General features: G+C 43.1%; 1 protein-coding gene across 2 annotated transcripts in view; it reads left to right on the top strand.

Annotated features, from left to right (window-relative positions):
* cacna1ia (calcium voltage-gated channel subunit alpha1 Ia) overlaps positions 1 to 26,551 on the top strand; it is a 164,514-nt gene that overhangs the window by 43,110 nt on the left and 94,853 nt on the right. For both annotated transcript variants that reach the window (XM_056242614.1, XM_056242613.1), the window contains exons 6-9: positions 42 to 134; positions 14,031 to 14,379; positions 18,016 to 18,428; positions 25,884 to 26,035. In XM_056242614.1, the coding sequence (XP_056098589.1) occupies positions 42 to 134; positions 14,031 to 14,379; positions 18,016 to 18,428; positions 25,884 to 26,035 (1,007 nt within the window). The remainder of the gene's footprint in view (positions 1 to 41; positions 135 to 14,030; positions 14,380 to 18,015; positions 18,429 to 25,883; positions 26,036 to 26,551) is intronic.

Here is a 26,551-nt window from a genome sequence, read left to right as displayed (position 1 = left end):
TGTATAAAGAGCCTGAATGTGGTCTGATCTGGTCTGTGCAGGTGATCACGCTAGAGGGTTGGGTGGAGATCATGTACTACGTCATGGACGCTCATTCCTTCTACAACTTCATCTACTTCATATTCCTCATCATCGTAAGTTTTTATATGTTGGCATGCATGTGTTCAGAAATGAAGCATGTGTCCTAATTATTGAGAACTTGTAGTCTGTGGTTTTATATGGCATATGTAGTCTGGGAGGACCTGAAGTTTAGTGACCTTTAACAGGGCCAGAGGGTGAACTGTATGTTTGGTCTCACTGGTAAGAACAAAAAGGTCATGTCTCTCCCCTGGACACAAAAATGCAGCTTAACACATTACAACACTGAAACTTTCAGCACAAAGCCTACTAATTAGGGATGCACTGATATTAATATGCTGGCCGATACAGATAAGACAGTGATTATTTTTATGTTAACCGATTAATGGCTGATATTAAAATTCTATACTATTTTGTCTAAAAAATTAAAATAAAACATTATAATACTGGAATCAACCATTTTAAATGTAAATTTAGAGTAAAATTAGGCATCACAACATTAATGTACAGTATTAAAAATGGATATTAATTTTGATATGCTGAAGAAATAAATCAAAATCTCTAATATCACCCGATAACCACTATGGCACCAATATATTGTGCATCCCTACTTCTAATTATTTACTCTTTCTTCCAAAACAATCATCTTTTGAGACTCATATTTAGTGTTTAGAGTGCCATCTGTAAGCTCAAACTTAATACAGTAGTTGTAATGCAAGGCCACGTAATGGGTAATAGATGTTTATGGACAATATCCATTTGATTAGTCCTGCCATATGGTGCGTTGCAGCTGAAGTTTAAAATCTTGAAAAACATCACTACTGTCATTCCTCAGAGATTCGTCAGCAAACAGCTTTTATTGACAGACTGAACTTAACTGAATCTGCATGACTCCCATTGATGGCCTGAAGGTTTCAAAGATGCGGATATTAGCTAAACAGTACATTTAGGAGTTGACGGAGCCGCAGAGATCAATTAGGCAATGAACAACATAGTGAAGAATCAATAGCTGGACACTATAAAATTAATTTATCTTTGCTTCAGCTGTATGTTTAACGATGCTGTGTTGGACCCAGCTCTTGTACCGCGGCGGCCCTCTTTGTTGAATGGGAGGAACAGCAGTGAACGAGACAGCCCTGCAGTGAGATGTGCTTCGGATAATGTCTTCTCTTAAGATTAAAGAACAGAGCGAGCAGAAAGAAATGCCCTGAGGATAAGAAGGAAAAGGATCTGAGGCTGAAAGACAGCAGGAGACTAAAGGAATAAAAGAGGAAGGGAATGGATTTAGGAATGAGATGTGCCGGTCAGATAGTGGAGAGGCCTGCTGATATTTGTTGTAGCTATTTGTGCTTTTCTTACCTTACCCATTTCCTGCGTTCAAACACGTGTTAGACAACTGATGGCACTGCTGGAGATGCCGAAATCCATTTTAGCCCAACAAATGGCAAGTAAATGGAAATTCCACGTGTGTGTGTGTGTGTGTGTGTGTGTGTGTGTGTGTGTGTGTGTGTGTGTAGCTAATGACAGGGCCCAATCCTGTGTAGGTCAGCGGAGTGAAAGCATTAGCAGTTAATCGGAGCTCATCAGACTAGCGGTTGGACCCCTGCTGCCATCACGGCAGTCTCTCACACTTCCTGACAGAGACCCTGCCACTCCGACACATGCACCCTGCGAAGCTGTCATGTGATCTTTTTCCCATCATGCACCAGCAGTACCTTGAGTGGTGGAATGTGACACTGAGTGAAGTATAAAGAGACTGAGCAGACATCATTTAGACTAGTCATTATTAGTCTTGTGCTGCCTAAAAAACAGGAAGTGACCAAAGGTCCATAGGCAAGACACAGACAGACCAAAAGATGCACTGCCCAGCTGGGTTAGACAGACTAGACTCGAGGGAGATGCACATCAACTTAACTTTACTGTTCTTTTCTGACATCAAACTTGGAGAGGAGAGAACACAAGTCTACCTGATTGCTGTTCCCGCAATTCACTCTCATGGTGTTTTTCTCTCTCTTTTCGTTACCAGAAGAATAGTTCTGCTTAATTTTCTCATCGATGTTGTAAATTTTGAGTTACGCGCTTTGACACGAGGGGGAGGCTGGCCTTGAGTAATTTGCGGGGCCCTACGCAACTTGCGTAGTGTGCGTATCGGCTCTGGTCAAGTGACCTACCAGCATCAAATACCCTGCTTCACTTCCATTCATAAATCCCCTCCCATGGCCTCACGGGATAGTCCATCGAATGCTCACTTAAGAATCTTGGCAGAAGTAGGACTTTTCACCTACTGTTTTTCGAATTCTATGCATTCGGATGCAGCGTGTGCTTTATACTCGCCCTTATAATACTTTATCATAGTTATCAACTATGCTGAAACCGTGGATACTGTTGTAAAGGCATACATGTTGTAAAAATCTGCACTTAAACTACACAAAGCATATATAAGGCAAGTTTATTTATATAGCACATTTCATACACAATGGTAATTCAAAGTGCTTTGCATAGAAGAAATTAAAATAATCAAAACAAATAAGAATAATTAAAACAGTTTAGAATAAAAAATAAAATAAAGTACTGTAAAAACAGTCGGACGAACAGTGGCACAGTGCTCATTCAGTAAATGCATAGCTAAACAGATGTGTTTTGAGTCTGGATTTGAATGTGACTACTGTAGGAGCACATCTGATCTCCTCTGGAAGCTGGTTCCAGCTGCGGCTGGCATAATAGCTAAAAGCAGACTCAGAGTGAACCCTTGGTATTTCTAGCTGATGTGATCCTAATGATCTGAGTGATCTGTTAGGTTTATATTCAGTGAGCATATCTGCAATATATTGAGGTCCTAGCCCATTAAATGATTTATATACCAGTAATAGTACTTTAAAATCAATCCTAAATGTAACTGGGAGCCAGTGTAAAGACCTGAGGACTGGTGTGATATGTTCATATTTTCTGGTTCTGCTCAGAATCCTGGCAGCTGCGTTCTGTGTGAGCTGCAACTGTCTTATGGTCTTTTTAGGAAGGCCAGTGAGGAGTCCATTACAATAATCCACCCTGCTGGTGATAAAAGCATGCACAAGTTTCTCTAAGTCTTGACTGGAAACAAAGCATCTAATTCTTGCAATACTTTTTCAGATCATAGTATGCTGATTTAGTTTGCTGATAGTATGCTGATATATAAACATAAAAACGGTCTGTATGCTTATATGCACATACAAATACCATTCAAGCCCACTAAGGGTAATTTTGTAATATTTTTATTTACAGAGTTCTGCAGGAATGAGTCCTAAAACTCCGATTCAGTTTTCACAAAGTCATTGGGTTTTTTGAATGGGTCTTTTGGGTTAAAAGAGTTTTTGGTTAAATGCCTAAATTAAGGTATGTGGTTAACAAAAGCTCAAAGTATTTCCATGTTTTATTCTGTTATATTTTATTCCCAATCATGATTTTTTGTAAAGCTTTTACATGTCTTGAAAAAGGCAGTTACTAACAAGTGTGGGTACATTAGACATCACACTGAACAGGAAAACTCATATACATATTTTAAAAAAAATCATAAACTATGTAGCTGTTAGTTTGTGATGCTTTATGCTCTCTGGCGCCCCCTTCACAGCTTGAAACAACAGCCAAATCCCTATGTGATCTGCACTGTTTTGAGGGAGTAAGATGTGTCTTTTCACTGTGTGTGTGTGTGCAGGCTGTCCCTCAGCACTTTTATTTACTTCTTTGACGCCCTGCTCTGTCTGTAACCTGGCAACCACACAGCCAGCAGTCGCTACCTGTAGAGAGAGGGCCATAGTGTGGCGACACAGCCCGCACCCCGCTGATGCACCTCTATTCACTTCCTTTCACTTCTATTGAACATCGGAGCAATTCATTCAGGCTCGGGATCTCTGTGCCCAGTTTTTCCTCTTCAGTTGAACGAATGATCACATATAATTAGAGTAAATGCATTTTCTCTGATTAGAGGCAATACAATATTATGTATAATGTAAAATATAATGTTTTTGGCTTGCTGCTTGTGGGTTTCAGTAATGAATATGATTCGTAAATATTTAAAAAATATATATGTTGTTTTATTGCCTAATCTATATTATATAAATCTATTGGCAAAGTTCTCCTCACATTTTCAAATTAATAGCAAAATAATGAAATGGCCGGCTTTGATAACTGTTCTTTTTTTGGACAGGAAGTCTTAAGGTCACCCTGCCTGCAGCCAGACCCTTACATTGTAAGAACAATATTAAATGAGAGTATAAATCATCACCTGTCATCTTTCATCCAACTGTAACAGAACTGAAGTATACTCACTAACCAGCACCCCTTTGACCCCTTTTCTACTTCTGCCTTGTTCCTTCTGTATGTCTGACCCTTTCTTTTCCCTTTCTTACTTTCTGTCTGTCTTTCTAAGCAATGTCAGATGATTTTTTTCTTTGGTTTTAAAATATTGTATAAGTAACTGCACTGATTTGTCTTCAATGTTGTAAAGGCACCATTTGGGACTTAAAGGTGTAAACAAACTCAAATAAGTTAAGTTGTTCATGACTAATCTTCTCTTATTGTGGGCTGTTAATTAGGCATTAGTCATTATATTTTATTTTGTTTTTATTATTATATAGGAGAGATAGAGCCAATGTTTACATTTTTAGTGAGTAATTACTTAAAGTAGCTTTTTTGGGGGGGTTAAAAATTATCCAAAATACATATTTGAGAAAATACATAACCAGCCAGAGTTCAAAACTCTCTGCTTGCCTTAGCTCGATTCAAAGCGGTAAGCTTGTAATAATGTTTTTAATTCCAGTGGTACTGGTGGATTTCCGCAAGAAATTCGAGCATGTCTTTGCGTCATTACGTCACATCTGTACACATAAAGAAGGAGTCTCGGCTAGTAGGCTATATTGTGTGTGAGGATGTTGGAGGTGCAGATTTATAGCCTTTTCTTACAGCACTTGATATAATTAAACTTATCAATTTGATGGCGGATCCAGAAAGGTTCAAATGACAATCACCAGTGACAACAGATTCACCCGCTGTAAAATGCAAAAGACTTCGTTCGGACTTCGGAGTGGCTACAGAAAAAAGAGACTGCAGCCGGACCCATGCGAAAACAAGGATAAATATCGGAAGGACATTACGTGTAGTCACGCAATGCTTGCTTACGTTGTTAACATTAACAATTTGAGAACAAAGCATAATTTGCACGGTTTTGCGTGATATGATAACTTATAAGCGATTGTTAGATTTAATCAGCGCGATTTACTGCAATGTCAGAACCAGAACAAATGTTGGTCATACTTCCAAAAAGAATAATCTGTGATTCTGAATGCCAGTATCCACACCGGCGCGGTGACTGACAGCCTCACATTCTCCTCAAACGACTCGGTTACTAACGTAACCTCGGTTCCCTGAGAGGAGGGAACGAGTATTGCGTAAGCTTACGCTATGGGAAAACTCCTTTTCTCGAGAAATATTGAAGTCTTTATGTAAAACGCATTGCAGCTGCACAGCATACAGCAATGAGCGAGGCAGCTCGGTCATTGGCTGTGCTGCGGCAACTGCACGAACCAATGACGGGGCGACTCTGAACCCGCTTCCAATAAGCGTGCTTCGCGCCCACGCGCGTCAGAGCCCGCCAAGATGGGCGTGGCCAAGGGCTATATATTGGGCGCCCCGTCGTCTGAGTTCTTTAGGTTCAATTGACTGAAGCAAACTGACCAAGCACAAGCACGGCAGATTACGCAATACTCGTTCCCTCCTCTCAGGGAACCGAGGTTACGTTAGTAACCGAGTCGTTCCCTTTCGAGAGGTTCCTCCTATTGCGTAAGCTTACGCTATGGGAACGCCATGTAAAACGCCGTGCGTGCTGACTTCGCTCTATTAAGCCGGAGGCAGGTGCCTGAGCCTTTGAGCGAAGTAATTATCCAACGAGCCAGCCGAAGGCGGGCTTTATAAAAGGACAACGTGGAACGGCCCGATGTGCGTCCAGAGACACACACAAGCACATTTTTATGTACTGTCATGTATGAAAAATCCTCCACATCAGTCAAAGATGTGATTCTATGAGGGAGGAGACAATGCTCAGCATGTACACACCCCAGCCTATGCATAGTTAGACCGAAAGTATGTTAGAGTGCAATGAGGGGACCTGTAGGTTATAAAACCTGATAAATGTGGACGGTGAGGCCCAGCCTGCTGCCGCACAAATATCTTGAATGGGTATCCCACTCGACCACGCCCACGAGGAGACCATGCCTCTCGTAGAGTGAGCTCTGATGCCCAAGGGGCACTGAAGGCCCTTGGCTTCATAAGCCAGCGCTATAGCATCAACTATCCAGCGCGATATTCTTTGCTTTGAAACAGCCAGACCTTTAGTGCGGCCGCCAAAGCATACGAACAACTGCTCTGTCTGTCTGAACAGGGCAGAACGTTCCAAATATACTCTGAGTGCCCTGACCGGGCAGAGTAAATTAGCGTCGCTTTCGTCTGCTGGGGACGATAGCGCAGCCAAAGATATCACCTGTGCTCTGAAAGGAGTAGAGAGCACCTTAGGAATATACCCGTGTTTTGGCCTGAGGACAACCCTGCTGTCGTTAGGTCCAAACTCCAGGCAGGCAGCGCTTGATGACAGCGCGTGCAGGTCGCCCACTCTCTTGACCGAGGCGAGAGCCAGCAAGAGAGCAGTTTTGAGCGAGAGCTGTTTAAGGTGCACAGTTCGGAGGGGTTCGAACGGGGCACGCTTAAGTGCGTCCAGGACCGTGGCCAGGTCCCAAATCGGCACCGAGGGGGGGCGTGGGGGATTTATCCTCCTGGCGCCCCTCAGGAAACGAACAACTAGGTAGTTTTTCCCTAGTGTGCGTCCTTCGACCGGGTCATGTGATGCCGCTATGGCAGCCACATATACTTTGAGCGTGGAGGGGGTGCGGCCTGCCTCCAACAGCTCTTGTAAGAAAACGAGCACACTCGGTACTTCGCATGTCTCAGGATTCAGGTTCCTGGATTTACACCAGTCACTGAACACCTTCCATTTCTGGGCATATAAGCGCCTCGTAGAGGGCGCTCGCGCCTCAGTGATGGTTCTCAACACTCCACTGGGGAGGTTCCCGGGAATCCGTTGAGGGGCCACGCATGGAGGGCCCACAGATCGGGGCGGGGATGGAGGATCATCCCGTTGGCATGCCTGAGGAGATCTAGCCTCAGTGGAATCGGCCATGGGGCAGATTGCATCATCTGCATCAGTTCTGGAAACCACGTCTGGTTCTTCCAGAGTGGGGTTACCAGGAGCACTGCACATTTCTCCTCCCTGATCCGACTGATGACCTGAGGTAGCATCGCGACCGGAGGGAAGGCATACAGTGGGCGGCTCGGCCAGACTTGGGCGAGCGCGTCTGTGCTCTTTGAAAAGAAGAGAGGGCAGTGCGCATTTTCCTTGGAGGCAAAGAGGTTGACCTCTGCTCTGCCAAAGGTTTGCCATAACCACTGAATCGTCAGGGGGTGGAGAGACCATTCTCCTGGGAGAACTTTGTCTCTGGACAGCATGTCCGCTCCCTGGTTCAGAACACCTGGCACATGCGCTGCTCTCAGCGAGCGCAGGTTGCGCTGGGACCATAGGAGGAGCTCCCTGGCCATCGAGTGCAGGGAGCTCGATCTGAGTCCACCCTGACGATTTATATGCGAGACTACCGTCATGTTGTCCGTTCGGACTAGGACGTGCTCGTCCTTCAGGTACGGGAGCAGGGCTCTGAGAGCCAAAGCGACCGCTTTCAATTCCAGACAGTTTATATGTAGGCGCTTCTCCGGGTTTGACCACAAGCCGGAGACAGGCCTCCCCTCGTAAAGGGCCCCCCAGCCTATTTTGGAGGCATCTGTCGTGATCATTTTTCTCCTTGTGTTCACGCCCAAACTCACGCCGGACTGAGACCAGTCGACAGCTTTCCAGGGCGTCAGGGCTTTTATGCAGCCGTGATTTGCTCTGATTAAAAAGTGGCCCGAGCGCCACGCGTGAGTGGGGACACGGCTTTTGAGCCAGCGTTGGAGAGGACGCATGTGCAACAATCCTAGCTGGAGTACAGCTGATGCTGAGGCCATGAGACCGAGCATGCTCTGAAATCGCTTGACGGGGGCGCGCGCACCCGCTCTGAACGATGTTGCAAGGCGCCGGATAGTGAGCGCTCGCTCTGATGAGAGGCGCACAGTCATCTGCACTGAGTCTAGCACTATTCCCAGAAAAGAAATATTCTGGCTGGGGGATAGCATGCTCTTTGCAAAATTGATTTTTAGACCTAGGCACTCTAGATGGCTGATAATCCAAGACCTGTGTGTCACTAACTGGCTCTCTGATTGTGCTAGGATTAGCCAATCGTCGAGATAATTTAGTATTCGCACTCCCCGCTGTCTCAGGGGGGAAAGTGCTGCATCCATACATTGCGTAAATGTACGGGGTGCCAGTGACAGGCCGAATGGTAGTACTGTGTACTGGTATGACTGTCCCTCGAAAGCGAATCTCAGAAATGGCCTGTGATGAGGCGCTATTGGAATGTGAAAGTAAGCGTCTTTCAGATCCACTGACAGAAACCAATCCCCCGGGCGAACTTGCGCGAGGATATGCTTGGTTGTTAACATTCTGAACGAGCGAATCATTAAAGCTTTGTTCAGATGTCTGAGATCTAGAATGGGGCGGAGACCGCCATCCTTTTTCGGGACGAGAAAATAGCGGCTGTAAAACCCTGCCTCGCTCATAGAGGGGGGGACTGTTTCTATAGCGCCTTTCTCTATCAGTTTGAGCATCTCGGTGCGTAGAACATGTGAAACATCTTTTCTCACTTTCGTCTCTACCACTGCTGTGAAGCGGGGCGGTCTGCGAGCGAATTGAAGCGAGTAACCGTGTTTTATTATGTTCAAAACCCATTTCGGCATGTCGGGGATATTTTCCCAAGCTTTCGCTCGCACAGATATGGGCTGAATGCTGGCCGGGGGCGTGTCGCAGTGACGTATGGCTCCCGCCAGCGAATCGTTCTGTGTTAATACCGAGCTTACAGCTCTCAGCGGCGCGGGCGCGCGCTGAGCAGCTCTGTTGAATGCCGAGTGCAGGGGTGCGTGTGAGATTACAGGCACGCTCGCTGTAATGCTCACAGAGTGAGATGGGGAAATGTTTAACACTGTGTGTATAGTGCTTATGGGTGGGGGTGCATAGACTTTGGCCATATATTTTGGCCATATAAACAGTGTTTGTGAGTTGGGGTGCGTGCATAACAGCGGGCACACGCGCTACTCTTATACAACTTCCCGCTTTTACTGGGGAAGTGTTTATAACTGTGGGAACAGTGCTTGTGTGTAGTGGTGCATACGTGACAGTTGGCACACAATGTACATTTATGGGGCGTCCAGCTGGAGCTGGGAAAACATTTGGCACTGCGTTGACAGTTTTGATATGTGGGAATGCGCACTTTGGTGTGGACACGTGACCCTTTAATGACACAGGCAGAAAATAGCTCTTTATGTGATTTCTGTGTGTCGCCGTAAAAACGGCGTTTGTTTGCAGGTGGGCGAGCTGTGTGGCTGGCACATTGGCTGCTGTATAGACATTTCCAGCCACCTGTAAGGGGACTGGGTAATGCTTTAAACGTTTTGGAGAGAACAGTCCGGCTCTTGCGAGACACGCGCTCTCCCTTTTTCTCCCTGTAGCTAGGAGGACTTACGAGGCTCTGGGTTCAGCACAATCTTGGGCCGAGGTCCCCGTCGCTCGGGCGGTTGTTTCCTGTTGGCAGAGCGCGAGCGGCGTCGAAAATCCGTTTCAGGTTTGGGCTGAGAGACGGGGGGTGCCGTCTTAGCTCGCTGCTGCTGAGGCGGCCGTTGGCGGCTCTGCGATGAGCTAGATCACTTGGGCAGGAAGTGACGCATAGCCTGTGAGTCCTTACGGGCTTCGGTGAAGCGCTCGGCGAACTCCTTCACCGCTGGTCCAAACAGGCCGCTTTGGGAGATAGGCGCGTCGAGAAATGACGCCTTATCTGCATCCTTCATCTCTGTTAGCATCAGCCACAGATGGCGCTCAAGGACAGTCAGGTTAGCCATAGCACGGCCGATGGATTGGGCGGTGGCTTTTGTAGCTCGCAGCGCTATGTCAGTGGGTCCTTAAATGCCTCAGGATCGGGTCCAGACTCGTCCATACTGCGGAGAAGTTTAGCTTGAAACACCTGGAGGACAGCCATAGAGTGAAGCGCTGATGCAGCTTGGCCGGCGGCGGCGTATGCGCGACCGGCGAGAGCTGAAGTAGACCGGCAAGGCTTTGAGGGATGAGAAGCTTTAGCTTTCCATCCAGCGTTGGAGGGTGGACACAGATGATTGGCCACAGCCTCCTCGAGGGGCGGAGTCCCCTCATAGCCTCTTTCTTTCGCGCCGTCCACAGAGGAGAGCGACAAAGAAAAAGAAGGCTTCAGGCGAGCGGAGTGCGGGGCTTTCCACGACTTCGTGAGTTCGTCGTGAACTTCCGGGAAGAAGGGGGAGGGTCTTTGTCGAGGGGCCTGTCGGCGCCCCTGCAGGAACCACTCGTCCAGTCGGCTGCGGGCGGGTTCTTCCGGGGAAGACCAATCGAGCCCGAGGTCTTCCACGGCCTTAGATAGAATGCGGACGATCTCCGAGTCCATGCTGGAGCCCGCGCTCGTGCCCGCTAATGTCGATGGCGCGGGGTCGAAGGACGAGCCCGGCCAGTCATCGGATGCAGCATCACAGGAAAAACTGTCATCCTTATCATCGTCATCCCCTGACGCGCCAAACGAGACGAGCCCCATCGCTCCGCTGGAGGGGTGCTGGTCCGCCTGTGTGAACTGGACTGGCGGCGGGGAGTCTTCGGGTGGTGGTGAAGCACGCGGGGATTGGCCCGGCGTGACATCACTGCAAACCGCGTGCTCCGGCGGCCTCTGTGAGCGGCGTTTTTTCTTTCGCGGCTCGACCAGAGGAGATGGCAGCACGGAAGAGGTGGGCTCTTTCGCGGTGAAAACGGCGAAGCGAGCGCGCAGCTCGGTGAGGCCCAGGGCGTCACACTCGGGACATCCGCCTCGAGTAAGGGCAGCCTCTGCGTGGTCCGGTCCCAGGCAGCGGGCGCAAATGATGTGACGATCCCCGTCCTGAAGAGGGCCTCGACACGAGGCGCAGGAAGGCATTTGAAACAACGCCTTGTTAAATTTGCTCTTTTAGAAAGTGTAGCGGGGGCGAACACTGAAGCTTTTTGAAAGGATATTAGATGATGCTCGCCGGATGGCTTAGCAGAAGGGCGATCGAAGGCGGCTGAAGGCGCCGGCGTCCTCGAAGCAGTCCTGCTGTAGGCTTGTCGACGGCGGCGGCGAAAAGACTCCAACAAATCCGGAGGATCCAGCGAAGAGAAGGTTCTTTGCTGAAGGAGATTAAATCTAAAGAACTCAGACGACGGGGCGCCCAATATATAGCCCTTGGCCACGCCCATCTTGGCGGGCTCTGACGCGCGTGGGCGCGAAGCACGCGAAGCACGCTCATTGGAAGCGGGTTCAGAGTCGCCCCGTCATTGGTTCGTGCAGTTGCCGCAGCACAGCCAATGACCGAGCTGCCTCGCTCATTGCTGTATGCTGTGCAGCTGCAATGCGTTTTACATAAAGACTTCAATATTTCTCGAGAAAAGGAGTTTTCCCATAGCGTAAGCTTACGCAATAGGAGGAACCTCTCGAAAGGGAACATTGTGTTCATCCGCGCTGTGTGCTGTGCCGCGAATTCCGCGAATGACTGCAATTGCAGATTTCGAGCAGAGATGGCTAAAAAGAGGAAAAACGCCGGACTGCAGCTTTAAAGTCCTAACTATTCTTCAGACAAAACTATCACTACCACTTTTATAGTACTTATTTTGTCCCCCAGTCCTCATTCTCATTCATAATATTAAAGACTGGCCTGGGTTCCATTTCCCAAAAGCATCGTGAGCTAAGTTGACCGTAGAGGAAATTGGTAGGAATGGTGTCTATGATCAACTTGGGCTCATGATGCTTTTGGGAAACTTAGCTGTGGATATTCCTCAAAAATTCACATGAAGACAGAATTCCACAGAAGAAAAAAGTTATACTGTACACTACAGGTTTGGAACGACATGAGGGTGAGACAAAGATGACAGAATTTTCAAGATTACATTTTTGGTTAAACTATCCCTTTAAAGGAACACATAATTTCATAGCATATCAAAGAGAGAAGCAGAAGACACATTTTAATTATGTGTGTGTGTGTGTGTGTGTGTGTGTGTGTGTGTGTGTGTGTGTGTGTGTGTGTGTGTGTGTGTGTGTGTGTGTGTGTGTGTGTGTGTGTGTGTGTGTGTGTGTGTGTAATAAACAGTACAGTGGAATTGGTGATAGGAAAGAAGGTGTCTATCTGCATAAAACAGAAGTCTGGCTGTTGATTAGGAGCAGTCCAGTCACACATCAGAATCCCAAATCAGGACAGCAGATGAGAAGGCAGGATGCATCTGCACAGCTGCCCTACACACACATATGCCCAACTCCTCATTTCTCCACCTTCTCTGTCCTCCTCACAAGTCATCCGTCCTCTCTGATCCCTACTTCACATAAGCTGCAACCAGGCTGTACTTTCATTAAGGCGAGCAAGATCTGTGTGCATTTGCGTGTTGACAAATGCCAGTGATATGAATGGTGAATGATATAAGAGCAGGCTCTCTCTTCTGATAAGTCTGGAACTGGTTCGCCCTCAGTCTTTAAAATGATTGGCTCCCGATTCTAATCCGTTTCACGTTGGCAGAGGGATCTAGCCCTTCTCTGCGAGGACTAGGAGATATTTGGAGGTTTTGCTGCTATGAAAGAGCCTGATAATTATAGCATATCAAAGCCAGAGCGGTACAGGCGTACACACAACAAAACTCTTGTCTCTTGTTTGGGCGTCTGCTGACTTCTTCAAACATAGGGTCTGTTTATAGCAGCTCATCTTGACAGGTATGGCCACTGCTAACGCCAAACACTGCAGCAAAGGCTGCTTCCAAGGGGTTTTGGTGTCATGTAGATCTGGATATTTAAAGCAGCTGAGACTTCACATGAGTTATGGTTACAGAATTAAGCCTAAGAATGATCTTTAGGTAATGTAATGACAGCAAAATGCATGTAAACTCAAATAAATATATTTAAAGGTTTAGTTCACCCAAAAATGGATATGAACATTGTCGTTTCAAACCCATTTTACTTTTTTTCATAGAACATAAAAGGAGAAATTTTAAAAGAATATCCTGAAGTTTTTCAAGCAATTACACTGAATGTGGCCTGGAGCCTTCAACCTTCAAAAGGGTTGCAAAAGCACCATAAAAGTATCGTAAAAGTGGTCTATCGGACTTCTGCTCTTTATTCCAAGAGTTCTGAAGTCATACAATAGTTTTGTGCGACAAAGAGACCCAAAAAGTTATTCAGTAAAAATCTGCATTATAGCAATCCTTGAGAGAAGCACTAAAATCTATGAATGAATTTGGTTCTTCTGTAAGTCAAACTTGTTGAATCGATTGATCCGGTTTGCACAATTAGTCTGAATGATTTGTTCAAAAATCAGACTGATTCAGTTCTCAGGTTCCAACTCACTTATTGTAACTGCTGGGATTATTGAATCAGCGAATTGAATGCAAGATCCAAAAAAAATCTGATTTAAAGTGTCGAGTTGTCAATGAACAACAACAAGCTGTTATATGACCTTCAGAAAAGATTGACCAGTACCAGAAAGTCCTTCAACCTTTTTTCTTTTTTTTTATTCACGGAAGAACAATCTAATCAAGCCGCTTTATTTTGTTCAACACAACAAAATTGCATGACCAACTTGAACTCATTGTGGCTGGATTTTGGCTGTGAAATTTTTCTGGACAATGGTAAATGTGACTGCACCTTTAAGGGTTTAGAACGACGTGTGTGTGTGTGATAATTTTCATTATATTCAAGTTCTCGATCTTCTTCCTGTTCCAGATTGGATCTTTCTTCATGATTAATCTGTGCCTGGTGGTCATCGCCACTCAGTTTTCAGAGACCAAACAGCGAGAGCACCAGCTGATGCAAGAGCAACGTGCTCGCTACCTATCCTCCAGCACGCTGGCTTCGCTCGTTGAGCCCGGAGACTGTTACGAGGAACTCTTCCAGCTGGTCTGCCACATCCTACGCAAGGCCCGCCGTCGCTCAGCCGCCCTTTACTACATGCTCCGTGGCAAAGCCCCTCCTCCTGGGGGAGGGAAGGGGCGTGGCAAAGGAGGTGCAGGATCGACAGGGGGAGGAGCTAATGTGAATGGTGGAGAAAGACATCACTGCCGTTCAGCTCAGAGTGAGTAAGGAGAGAGTTGGAGGCAGAGAAATGGTATGACTAACAGTGTTGGGGAGTAAATAACTAAAAATAAATAGCCTGACATTAGGTCAAAGGTTTTCAAAATAGTAGCAAGCTTTCATACAAACTGCCCTCTCTCGCTCATTTGTAATGTTAAAAAATGTGATTCATTCTTATTCTAGTTAAATCAGTCATCATAAGCTCTCCTTTTTCGCTCATGTGAAGTGTTGAAATGCTTTTATGGAATGAATCAGACTTTCCAACACACACCATTCATTCATTCTAGTAAACTGGTTTTTGTCTTAAACTTAGCATTGGAAAATCTGATTCATCCTAGTTCTATCCTCTATCACTTGTATTTGGCTTCAAAAAGTCTGATTCATTCTAGTGAACTGGTTCATTTTAAACTGTCATCTCTCATTTATACGTAGCATTGAAAATTCTGATTAATTCTAGTGAACTGGGCCGGGTTTCCCGATAACGATGTATCTTAGCTCTTAGAGCGCTCTCTACGTGCAAGGTTACGAATGCTCGCCGCAATTCCACGCGCGTTTCCCAAAAATGCACTTAACATGAACGCGCGAGAACGTGTTACATGGTACTTAAGCGTCGCTGTCCATTCGCGAAGTGCTGAAATATAACCTTATTTGGAATCGTATTCTGAACGTTTAACCTAATAATCGTCATTTGTTGTGGATTAGAAATCAAGACAAGTCTATATGGATATAAAGCACCTATACAGGCTGACAAAATGGCTGAACAAAAACAAAAAAACAAGAGAAGATACCGTTCAAAAAGATAAAATGAATGTCCTTTTAGAGGAGATAGAGGGAAACAAAGATTTTATTTTTAACAGATTTAAAGCTTACAAATAAGGAAAAACAAAACATCTGGAAGGACATTGTCACATTGCAAACTAACTGCAACCGTGTTCAAAGATCAGGAAAGGAGGTCCGCAAGAAATGCCCAATACATGGCTGGTTTTCGTGCACGTCAGCAAGTCATTGACAGATTTTTTTTAATTCATCCCTATTTTGCCCGGTCTTTAAAGCATATTTCCCAGATTACTTATTTTATGATTTTTTTGTTTTTTGTTCATTCGTTTAATTTAGATGTGTATTTCTATTTTTTTCTTCCCTTTTTAATTATTTCATTTATTAATTTAAACAAAACACGAGTACAACAAAGTGTACAATAAAGTACAATCAAAACCTTATATTATACTCACTTTGCAGTGTAATCTGTTAAATCTAGATAAAAGTGTAATCTGCCGGTTGTCCTGCAGGTGAGCTCATATAACTCTGTCTTCTTACGATGCACTTAGGGATTTACGATAACTCCAGAGCACTCGTAGTTCTACGAAGATTTTCAAGTGCTACTTAAGTTACGATGCTTTTGGGAAACAGACCATAATATTAAGATCAGTCGTACGATCGTTTTTACGATCAACTTAGGCTTACGATGCTTTTGGGAAACGCAGCCCTGGTTCATTTGGACGGTTCAAAAGATGGAACAAAAAAGAAATCACTGCATAGCAATTTAATGTTGTTGTTTTTTTGTTTTGTTTTTTGTTAAATATTTAATTTATCAAATAATAATTGTAATTTTAAAATTCATTGTTTTTGTATTTAGTTACAGTAAATTAGGATGTGTAAACAGCAAATTTTGTAGAATTTTGGTGCTATTATTAGCATTAATTCATTAAAAACTCCAATAATTATCTGAAATAATAAATTATATCATCAGAGAGTTATTTGTCATTTGGTTCAGTGTATTTAGCCACTTGCACAAGCTTGAAGCCTGGCCAAGTTTCAAATTAGCTTCCTTGATACTCCAAACCTAATAGCAAGTTATTTACATACATTTCTGCATTTAGCAGACGCTTTTTAGTTTTTATCCAAAGCGACTTACGGAGAAGAACAAAGCATTCATCAAAGAGCCAACAATTGTTGTAGTACACAATGCCAGGTTTATTTGACAACTAGATTAGGAAACCAGCTAGAGAAGAGGACAAATTGAGTTGTTTTGTTGTTGTTGTAGTTGGTGTGTGTGTGTGTGTGTGTGTGTGTGTGTGTGTGTGTGTGTGTGTGTGTGTGTGTGTGTGTGTGTGTGTGTGTGTGTGTGTGTGCGTGCGCGTAAGCGCATTGGTTTAAGAGTGTGAGGTCATTAAGTGCTTGCGGAAGAGGTGCCTCTTCAGCTGCTTTTATAATAAAGTTATAAAAGCAAAGAGCAAGTTGCAATAAAAACAAGAACAAATTCATGCATGTCTTTGCTTTAATGGCCCAATCCAAAGCAGTAGTGCTGCCACTAACGACTAATTTTCTAACGACTAATCTTTCGACTAATTTTTCGATTAGTCGACTAATCTTAACGACTAATTAAAAAAAAAAATCAAGTGTTTATTTCGTTGTGTCCATTTTATTTTGAACTCAACTGAAGGGCCAAAACATAAAATGTCACCTGTTCAAAAACATTATGTATTAACAATCTAAGCATTACTGCATTTCCATTAGGCTATACCATATTTGTCAGAGTCCTAATCTAATCCTCTAATAACAAACATGTATGTATTACTTAAATTAGCTCTTTGTTCTGCCTTAAAAAATGTACAGTAAGCTAATAATGATTAATTTATTTACATTTCTGAAAAGCATAACTGATAACATCACTCTGAATAGTAAAGTAGATGCAATGCATTTTCTGTGAAAAGCGCTATACAAATAAATTGGAATTGAATTGAAAGAGTCTGGACTAGCCCACTATGAGTCGCGCTGAAAGCAGGCAGGCACGCAGTTATGTAGCTCGCGTTTACACTTGCGTGCATGGCGGGCACGTGCCGCGGTTCGCGTGAATGTGAAAGCAACACGGACTCGGGAGCGCTTGTTCAGGAAGTTAAGTAACCTGCCCATGCGTTTTAGCTGATTATGATGCATTTAGTTAAATAAAACACATGTAAGGGATGATAGTGTTGATGATTTACCTTGGATACGCGAGAGTTGAGTCTGCAGTGTATTCGCGCATTGCGCGTGCAATCAGGGCAACACATTTGGAAATCCTGTCTCCTCAAAAGAGTCCGTTTGAAAAACACAATATATTGACCCGCGTTCTGTTTTCTATCATGCGCCGTGCACGTTTGCGATGGCATAAGATGCACGCAAACTCAACAGGGTTCGATAGAATTGAGTGTGAAACCAGACCAACGCTGCGGGGGGCGCCGGGAACAATCGCGCTCGCGCTCGGACTCGGACCGCAGCAAACGAGCCCACTGTGAAAGCTCCGTCACCTGCCTCCGCAATTTTTCATATCAAAGCAGTGAAGGCGGGCGGGAACGTGAAGGAAAATGATAGCAGATAAACCAGCAGGGCGCACAGACTGGTGTGTGGAGGTGAATTACAGTGAGCCGTTTGTGACGGGAGACCAAAAATAAATAGCGGTCAATAGTAAAACGACACGTCGACTAAAAAAATTGCCGTCGACTAATTTGCATGGTCGATTACGTCGACTAAGTCGACTAATCGCGGCAGCACTACAAAGCAGTATAATGGCAGTTATCCAAGAAACTGACGGGCAAAAAATTTATTGTGTTATATGAAAATGTCAAACAAATTTTTTTTTAATTTTTCTTCTGTCTTATAGAACCTCACTGTATTCACGAAACCAAGTTGGAGCACAGCTCCCAAACTCTAGAGAACGCCATCTCCCTCTCCATCACCCCAAACCCACAGGAGTGTCAACAGTGTGCTGCAGCCCTGTCACTCAAGGAGGGGGAGGGGTCGACAGGGCATTCGCCCAATAGGGAGGAAGTGGAGAGTGCGCTGGAGGAGACCGACAGGGATGACAACCACTTGGATGAGAGGGGGGACGAGGACTCCGAGGACTCCGAGGACACGCTGAAGAGTGAACGCACCTGTTTCGGGAAATGTAAAGACATCTGGGATGAAATAAGAGTGAAGCTTTGGGGTATCGTTGAAAGCAAGTACTTCAACAGAGGGATTATGATCGCCATCCTCATCAATACAATCAGCATGGGCATCGAGCACCATAACCAGGTAATTTCACCCGCAGTGCAGTCAGTTCACATAATGAACCCAGTCTAAAGAAGTGTTCAACCTCATCATGTCACACATTACTGTAATAGCCGGCTCTTTCTGCGGTGCTGATAGAGTCTTCACAGGGCCTGCCATTCAAAGTAATGAGAGCGTGTGGAACGGCCTTTGGAGTCTTGTTGGATTTTTTTCTTGCCTTGAAAGTGCAGTTAATTATCTTTGGAAGACGTAGAAAGCTACTACTACTCATGTACACTCTCTTGCTCGCTCTCTCTCTCCTCCACCCCCTCATGTCTTTGCTGCCTTGCCTGCAGTGGGGCCTGTTTTCTCATCTCTGTGGGCTCTAAAAATATCAACAAGCGGGGAAAGACGGATATAGAGAGATATAATGAGATAGTCACCATTGGCTTCTATTACGCAGCATTTTTAACACGTGAAGCATCATGTAAATGCAGCCCACGCAGGCTAGACAGAGAAACCCTTGTGTGCCACGTTCACATATAAACACAGTATCTGTTCAACAGGTCTTTCCTCATGAGTTTGTGTTCCAATCGACCTGATATGGTTAAACAGATCACGTGTGGTGACATCATCTGCTGTGACTCATTATGTTTTAACCTGTCTCTCAAAAAGGATGGTTTAAATCACAATATTTACATGTGTGTGGGCAGCATGTGTGTGTTTGTGCTCACGCACAACTGTCGATTGAATGACTGTCAACGCTTTTGGTCTGCACAATCAAATGAATTCAAAGATTCCTGTAGCTCAAACAGTTGAGCATGGCAACACCAAGGTTCGATTCCCAGTGAATGAATCGACTGAAAAGATGTATAGCTTGAATGCAGTGGAAGTTGCTTGGGATAAAAGTGTGTGCTAAATGAGTAAATGTAAATATACAGGTGCTTTAAGCAATGCTACCAGATGAGTTTGCTGCAACAGTGTCCAATGTTTTTGAAACAAAAAAGCTTGTTGAGTTGCACTACTGTGAATATTTCAATTCAAAACATTTCACACACGTTTTCATTAATAAAAATTCAATAATCCATATTCACCTTTCAGATTCCACTTTTCAGATTAAAAATACAACCTTTAATATTCGACAGGCAATTTTCGGTCCATTTTATTTCGCTTTACAAATTCGCTTCCACAAATTCAGTGGTTCAAATTCGACAGAAAATTCAACATTTCACATCCGGGAACGGCAGGAATATCAGTAGATTGCCAATTTACAATCTCCATAGCTGTTAGTTAGACGACCTCACCAGCAGGGGGTGCAAGCAGCTGTTGACGAAGAAAACTATAGAGCAATGGGTAACATTCATTCTTAAAAACAGATTTACAAAAATGGAGCAAGCAGTAAATATTTGTGATGATGATGATCAGGGCCAGTATATTGAAAAGCTGATAAAGACATAAAAGCTGTGTTTACATTTACGTCTTCACAGTTAGTTTTGTACATGTAAGCAGCTTTCTCTACCGTGAACGAGATTATAATGTTATTCCCCGATGCTGATGTATAGATAAAACCTAAAATCTGAGGTAATAGATATATTTCTCTCGGTTGTTTAGTTTTCTTAAAGGGATACTCCACTTTTTTTGGAAATAGGCTTATTTTACAACTCCCCCAGAGTTAAACTGTTGAGTTTTACCGTTTTTGAATCCATTCAGCCGATCTCCGGTTCTGGCGGTACCACTTTTAGCATAGCTTAGCATACATCATTGAAGTGGACAAGACCATTAGCATTTCTCAAAAAAAAAATGACCAAAGAGTTTCAATATTTTTCCAATTTAAAACTTGACTCTTCTGTAGTTACATCGTGCACTAAGACCGACGGAAAATGTAAAGTTGCGATTTTCTAGGTTGATATGGCTAGGAACTATACTCTCATTCCTGCGTAGTAATCAAGAAACTTTACTGCCGTACCATGAGTGCAGCAGGTGTAATGATATGACGCAGCGCCTGAAAATAGTCCCCAGCTCGGTAACTTCCAACGTGACCGGGACTAAGTGCCTGCGCCTGCTGCTCTCATGGTACGGCAGTAAAGTTTCTTGATTACTACGCAGGAATGAGAGTATAGTTCCTAGCCATATCAACCTAGAAAATCGCAACTTTACATTTTCCGTCGGTCTTAGTGCACGATGTAACTACAGAAGAGTCAAGTTTTAAATAGGAAAAATATCGAAACACTTTGGTCATTTTTTTTTGAGAAATGCTAATGGTCTTGTCCACTTCAATGATGTATGCTAAGCTATGCTAAAAGTGGTACCACCAGAACCGGAGATCGGCTGAATGGATTCAAAAACGGTAAAACTCAACAGTTTACCTCTGGGGGAGTTGTAAAATGAGCCTATTTCCAAAAAAAGTGGAGTATCCCTTTAACTTTATATTGCGGTGATGTGCTGCAGAACTAGTGTTTCCCTCAATACGTCATTCTCCAGGATTCCCCTGCGGTCAGGACACTTAAAGGTTGTATCAGCGATTGTGGGTGACGTCACTTCTGTTTGTGTTTGAAGCGAGATCCCAAACAAATCGAGTTAGCTCGCCCCTCCCTCCCTTTTTGTACAATCTGATATTCGCTAGAGCTATCCAAGTTTTGTCGAGCTTTACTCATATTTTTTAAAGAAGGATATTTTCACACACAGTTCACATCTGAAAAAGTCAGCACTAGAAGCTACTCGAAGAAACAGTGCAACCTCAGCGTCCGATTTAAAAATGTTCAAATCTTTAAGCTCTCTCCACCGTTCAAAAGCCTTCCCAATTATTATTCGTTTCTTTAACGAATAACGACGGTTTTCCCTCGCCCTAATCCGCCTTCTCTTCGTGGGGATTGCCTCTTCCATGTTCACTGTATCTGGTCCGTTGATAGACGCGCTGGCTTCTTCTTCAGCTCTGACTTCGCGTGCAGGCGCCGTGCACGAGCGCAAAAACAAACAAAACCCGCCCCTGTCGGTGATTGGTTGGAACACTGTTTATTTTGGTTTTGAGTGGTGGTTGTACCCATTTGTTTTTGTGTGCAGATCTCAGAGCCTAGGCTGCCTACAGAGACGCGTTTTTTTGACAGCCTGCTTATGGGGCGGGCAGCTAGCGGATCGTTAGGAAAGATTAGATGAATGTGATCATTTATGTTTGGGCCTGAAATCGCTGATACAACCTTTAACGCTTAATGAACTAATACAGTAATAAAAAAAGACCAAACTCCCACCTTATTGGGGATGTAGTCTATACTAGATATAGGAACAGGCAAGCGGACTCAGAATATGAACGTAACACGCAAAGTTTTAAGGCCCTTGCACACGCAGTCCGAAATTTTCGTATGCGTTTTCTCGTGTTCGTGATTCGGTGGCTCTGAATTGTCAAAACACCATTCAAACAACATTCAAACTGCTTGCTACGGATGCGAAAAAACGCTGAAAATCGAACCCGATCCGACTTTTTTTATGACGGACGAAAGTTTCGGAGGCAGTGTGCAAGCGGGATTCACATAACGTGAGGTCGTATTTATTTTTTTAACGTGCGGAAATTTCGGACATAGATTTCGGACTCGGTGTGCAAGGGGCTTTACACTGATAGATACCCAGATACTGGCATAAAATTGGCTTGCTAACAGCTATGGAGATTATCAATCGGCAATCTACTGATATTCCTGCCGTTCCAGGAAATCAAATGTCGAATTTGAACCACTGAATTTGTGGAAGCGAATTTGTAAAGCGAAATAAAATGGACCGAAAACTGCCTGTCGAATATTATAGGTTGTATTTTTAAACAGAATGAATATTTTGGAAATGAAATCTGAAAGGTGAATATGGATTATTGAATTTTTATTAATGAAAACGTGTGTGAAATGTTTTGAATTGAAATATTCACAGCTTAAATATACAACCATGTTGAATTTCAGCCCATAAAAATGCAAGCCCTAAAAATACAATGCATTAAAATACAAGCACGGTTAATGCAATGCACATTTTTTCAAGTAGTGCAATTCAACAATCTTTTTTGATTCAAAAACATTTGTTATTATTTTACTTCCATAGAGCTGAGTGCCAGGATTGTACAAGGATTGTGGGATCGTCTGAGCAACCAGTGAGAGCATGAATAAAACTGCAAAATACTCAAACTTATGCTATTTCAAAGCTGAAAATGCTGATTTATTAAAATGTTGTATATCATTGTATTTAACTAATATTTCAAATGCAGTTTGTTGCTTGCTTGAATTGTGGATCGACTGTGGATTAAATAGTTCTCCCAAAAATGAAAATTCTTTCATCATTTACTCGCCCTCATGACTTTACAAACCTGTATGACTTACTTTCTTCTGTGGAACACAAAAAAAAATATTTTAAAGAAAGTTGATAACCAAACAGTTTGGGTTACTATTGATTCTATTATATGGACAAACAAAAAAAGAGAGACCTTTCTCAAAATATCTACTTTTATGTTCTGCAGAAGAAAGAAACTTAGTTTAGAACAACATGAGGGTGAGTAAAATATACTCAATACTTCAGCTTAACCACAAGGAGTAGAATTTTGGAGTAACGATATTTCATAGTGGGAAGTTTTTAGCAACACTTTTGTTGCCTCTTCCTGAAATTGAGGATGCATTTAACATTTTAAGTATCTTAGCTGTTAATAAAGTACGTTCTATAAAATGTCCATAGGTATGGTATCTTGGTCAAAGTAGCAGGTAATCCGGGTATTTTTTGCCTACTGTTTAACGAATACTGCATATTCTGACATAACACTCAATTGAAATAATGTCTTTCACATACTATATAGCAGGGAAGTCCCCAAATTTGGATATAGAGATTAGTCATTAAACTAACCCCCCGGTCTCCAAAATCCCACCCTCCGAAGAAATGTCAGCAAACACTCAAAATGACTGACAGCCAGCAAACGCCTGAAAGTCCACTGATTGGCCGAAAAAAAGCATCTACACTCTTAAAAATAAAGTTTATTTATTGCCATTAATGGCTCCATGAAGACCATTTAACATTAATCGAACCTTTCCATTTCACAAACGTTTATTTTTATAGTGAAAAGGGTACTTTATATTTAGATCAAATGTTTTTCACACTAAGAAAAAGACAACTTTGGGGAACCCAAAGTTCTTCTATTGCGTACCTATAAAAGCCCTCTTTTGGAATGTGTATTTTTAAGCGTGTAGGTTTCTCAAGATATATTTCAGTGATCTTTCCCTTTCTGGTGATAATTTATTCATGGTTTACAAAAAATCACTTAACTGCTCTTTTAAGTAGAGTACTATATTATCTAAATAGCTTAGATAATGAGACAATCTGCTGATGGATTGATTAGAGAAGTTTACCGTACAGCTTGAGGAAGGGGAGAGGGGAGAAGCTATGGGTGTATTTTACAGTGTTGTTTTGCTGTTATTACTCCTGATTGCTGTGTCAATATTCAATTTCTCTAAATGGCATCTCCCTGGAGCTGCCTGTGGTTTGGTTTTCATTCGTCCTTCAGTTGTGTTTTCTCGGCCTTAACTCGTCAATGGGAAGATTGATCAATAAAAGAATGGAGGAAAAAGGAACAAAAGGGACATCGAATGAAGTGTTCTCAAATCAGAATTTGCTCTCGCTCCCCTGGAATTCGGTCGCCCTCTCGCTCGTGCACATGAACATACACACACAGATAAGGTGTAATGGATTTATGTGATGTCAGATTACAAGCGTGTATTGAAGCAGATCGGGGTGGTCTGTTGATCCCTTTCTAAGCACAGTAGATCTTACACTAGTCTCAGCATTCGACAGACCACCCACAATCTGTTCACTGACTGTCTGATGCTTGGAGCTCTGGCTTAACTTACCAGCTACAAACTGAATGGCTGGCTTTACACAATATACATGAAACAAAGCTTAGGTTTAGGTTGGGTTAAGTGGACAAGATGCAAGGTTAGTGTGTATATTACTGTAGTAGTAATACTACACTACAGCACAATAAAAAAAGTTGTTTGCATTTATAATGTTACCCAATATTTATATTTCAAATAATTGTGGAAATGGTACGCATCAAAGAATCCTGAAAAAAAAAGTATCATGAATTTCACAAATATATTAAGCAGCACTGTATTAAGAATCAGTTTTCAACGCTAATAATAATAGTTGTTTCTTGAGCATCAAATCGGCATAGAATGATTTCTGAAGGATCATTTGACACTGAAAATAGAAAATGCTTATTTCTGTTTTACTGTATTTTTGATCAAAGACATTCAGCCTTGGAGTGCAAAAGAGACTTTTTCAAAAACATAACAAAACATGATCGGTTGTGTGTGTGTGTGTGTGTGTGTGTGTGTGCGTGTGTGTGTGTGTGTGTTTGTGTGTGATTTTGGTTGGGTGACAGTTGTAGGTTACAGTTTGACAAGAGTTTACAGTTTGACAAAAGCACAATGTTGTGTTTTATTGCGAGTGTACACAAATATAAGTAAACACTTTGCAGGTTTAATGATCTGAACAAAATGACGGAGTATGTTTTTTATGTTTCCACTGTTCGATCGCGCGCCTCTCTCTCTCTCACACACACACACAGTTCGATCGCGCCCGCGCGCCTCTCTCTCTCTCACACACACACACAGTTCGATCGCGCCCGCGCGCCTCTCTCTCTCTCTTTCTCTCTCTCTCTCTTCTCTCTCTCTCTCTCTCTCTCTCTCTCTCTCTCTCTCTCTCTCTCTCTCTCTCTCTCTCTCTCTCTCTCTCTCGCGCACACACACACACACACACTCCAGCATTGCAATCTTGACATCGCTGCCTGTTCATTATGCGGTCACGGTCACACCAAACGCGAATAGAGCCTCAAATTCGCGTCTAGTTTCGACGCGCGTATAAAGCCAACGTTTGAAGTGAACGCGCGTTCAGAGCTAAACCGATGGTACAGATTGTGTCCCTAAAGAACCCGCGTATCTAACAGTAGTTCCGCATTACATTCATTAATTTGCACGCGAGTTTTATTTATTTTTATACCGTGTATTCTCCGTGTAAATTCGTGCACCGAACCGTGACGCCCGTACCGTTTCGATTCGATACGAATACATGTACCGTTCCACCCCTAATTTTCATGTCAATGAGTTTCCTCCTGTGTAAGTGGGTGGATCTTGGCTAGAATAAGCCGCAGATATGCAGTAAGTTACTTATAATGCACAGTATCGGTGTACTCGCATCACCCCTGATATTTTCCTAACTGACGTTCCACAAGGAATTGTTCAGGTTTAAACTCCGTTTTCTCTGACCTTTATATCATATGAGAGGTCACAGCCTCACTGAGGAACTTATGCCTGCTGTCATGAGCTGATCTTGTCCATGCAACAATGCACACCCTCTCTTGAACAGCAATGCAGTGATCTGAAATGACCTCTCCACATTTACCTCTCCTTTTATCCATCCAAACCTCTTTGTCCCCTCTCTCTCTCTCTCTCTCTCTCTCTCTCTCTCTCTCTCTCTCTCTGTCTACAGCCTGATGAACTGACTGATGTCCTGGAGATTTGTAACATAGTGTTTACCAGTATGTTCACCCTGGAGATGATTCTCAAGCTCACTGCCTTTGGCTTCTTTTCATATCTGAGAAATCCCTATAACATCTTTGATGGCATTATTGTGATCATCAGGTAAATGGATTTACTTTTATAGTTTGTCGAATGTCTGAAAAAAATCACATTGTGGGTGTTATGCATTTTTTTATTGTAATAATTGATTATATTTTAAATATATATATATTTTTTTAATCAAAATAATTATACTGTTATATGGGTGTTTCTTCAAATGTGGTAATTTCTTTGGTCCTGTGGACATTTAGCAAATAAACTCTGTTGATACATTTTTCACACACTCTCTAGACTATTTAATTTGTGAACTATCAATGTCCAACAGTCTATAAATTTATATAGTTAACAGGAGATTTTCTCCCCCTCGAAGTAATTAAATACTTCTCAAAACGATGTAGCATTCAATGGTGGAAATTATTTTGATTAAATGACTGATTCCTTTGTTTTGTTAAGGCTTATTTCAAGCCAAGAGTTTGGCTGACAATAACTCAAATAAAATTGTGATATTAACCTAGTTTTTTCTTTTTCTTTGCACGTTTCATCTCAAACATAATTACTGACACTATTGTCTTCTTGGTA

This window comes from Rhinichthys klamathensis, unplaced genomic scaffold (assembly GCF_029890125.1).
Source record: "Rhinichthys klamathensis goyatoka isolate OS25496 unplaced genomic scaffold, OSU_Roscu_1.1 h1tg000733l_1, whole genome shotgun sequence".
Lineage (NCBI taxonomy): Eukaryota > Metazoa > Chordata > Actinopteri > Cypriniformes > Leuciscidae > Rhinichthys > Rhinichthys klamathensis.
Note: the sequence above shows the minus strand (reverse complement) of the source record. Positions and strands in the feature narration are given on the sequence as shown.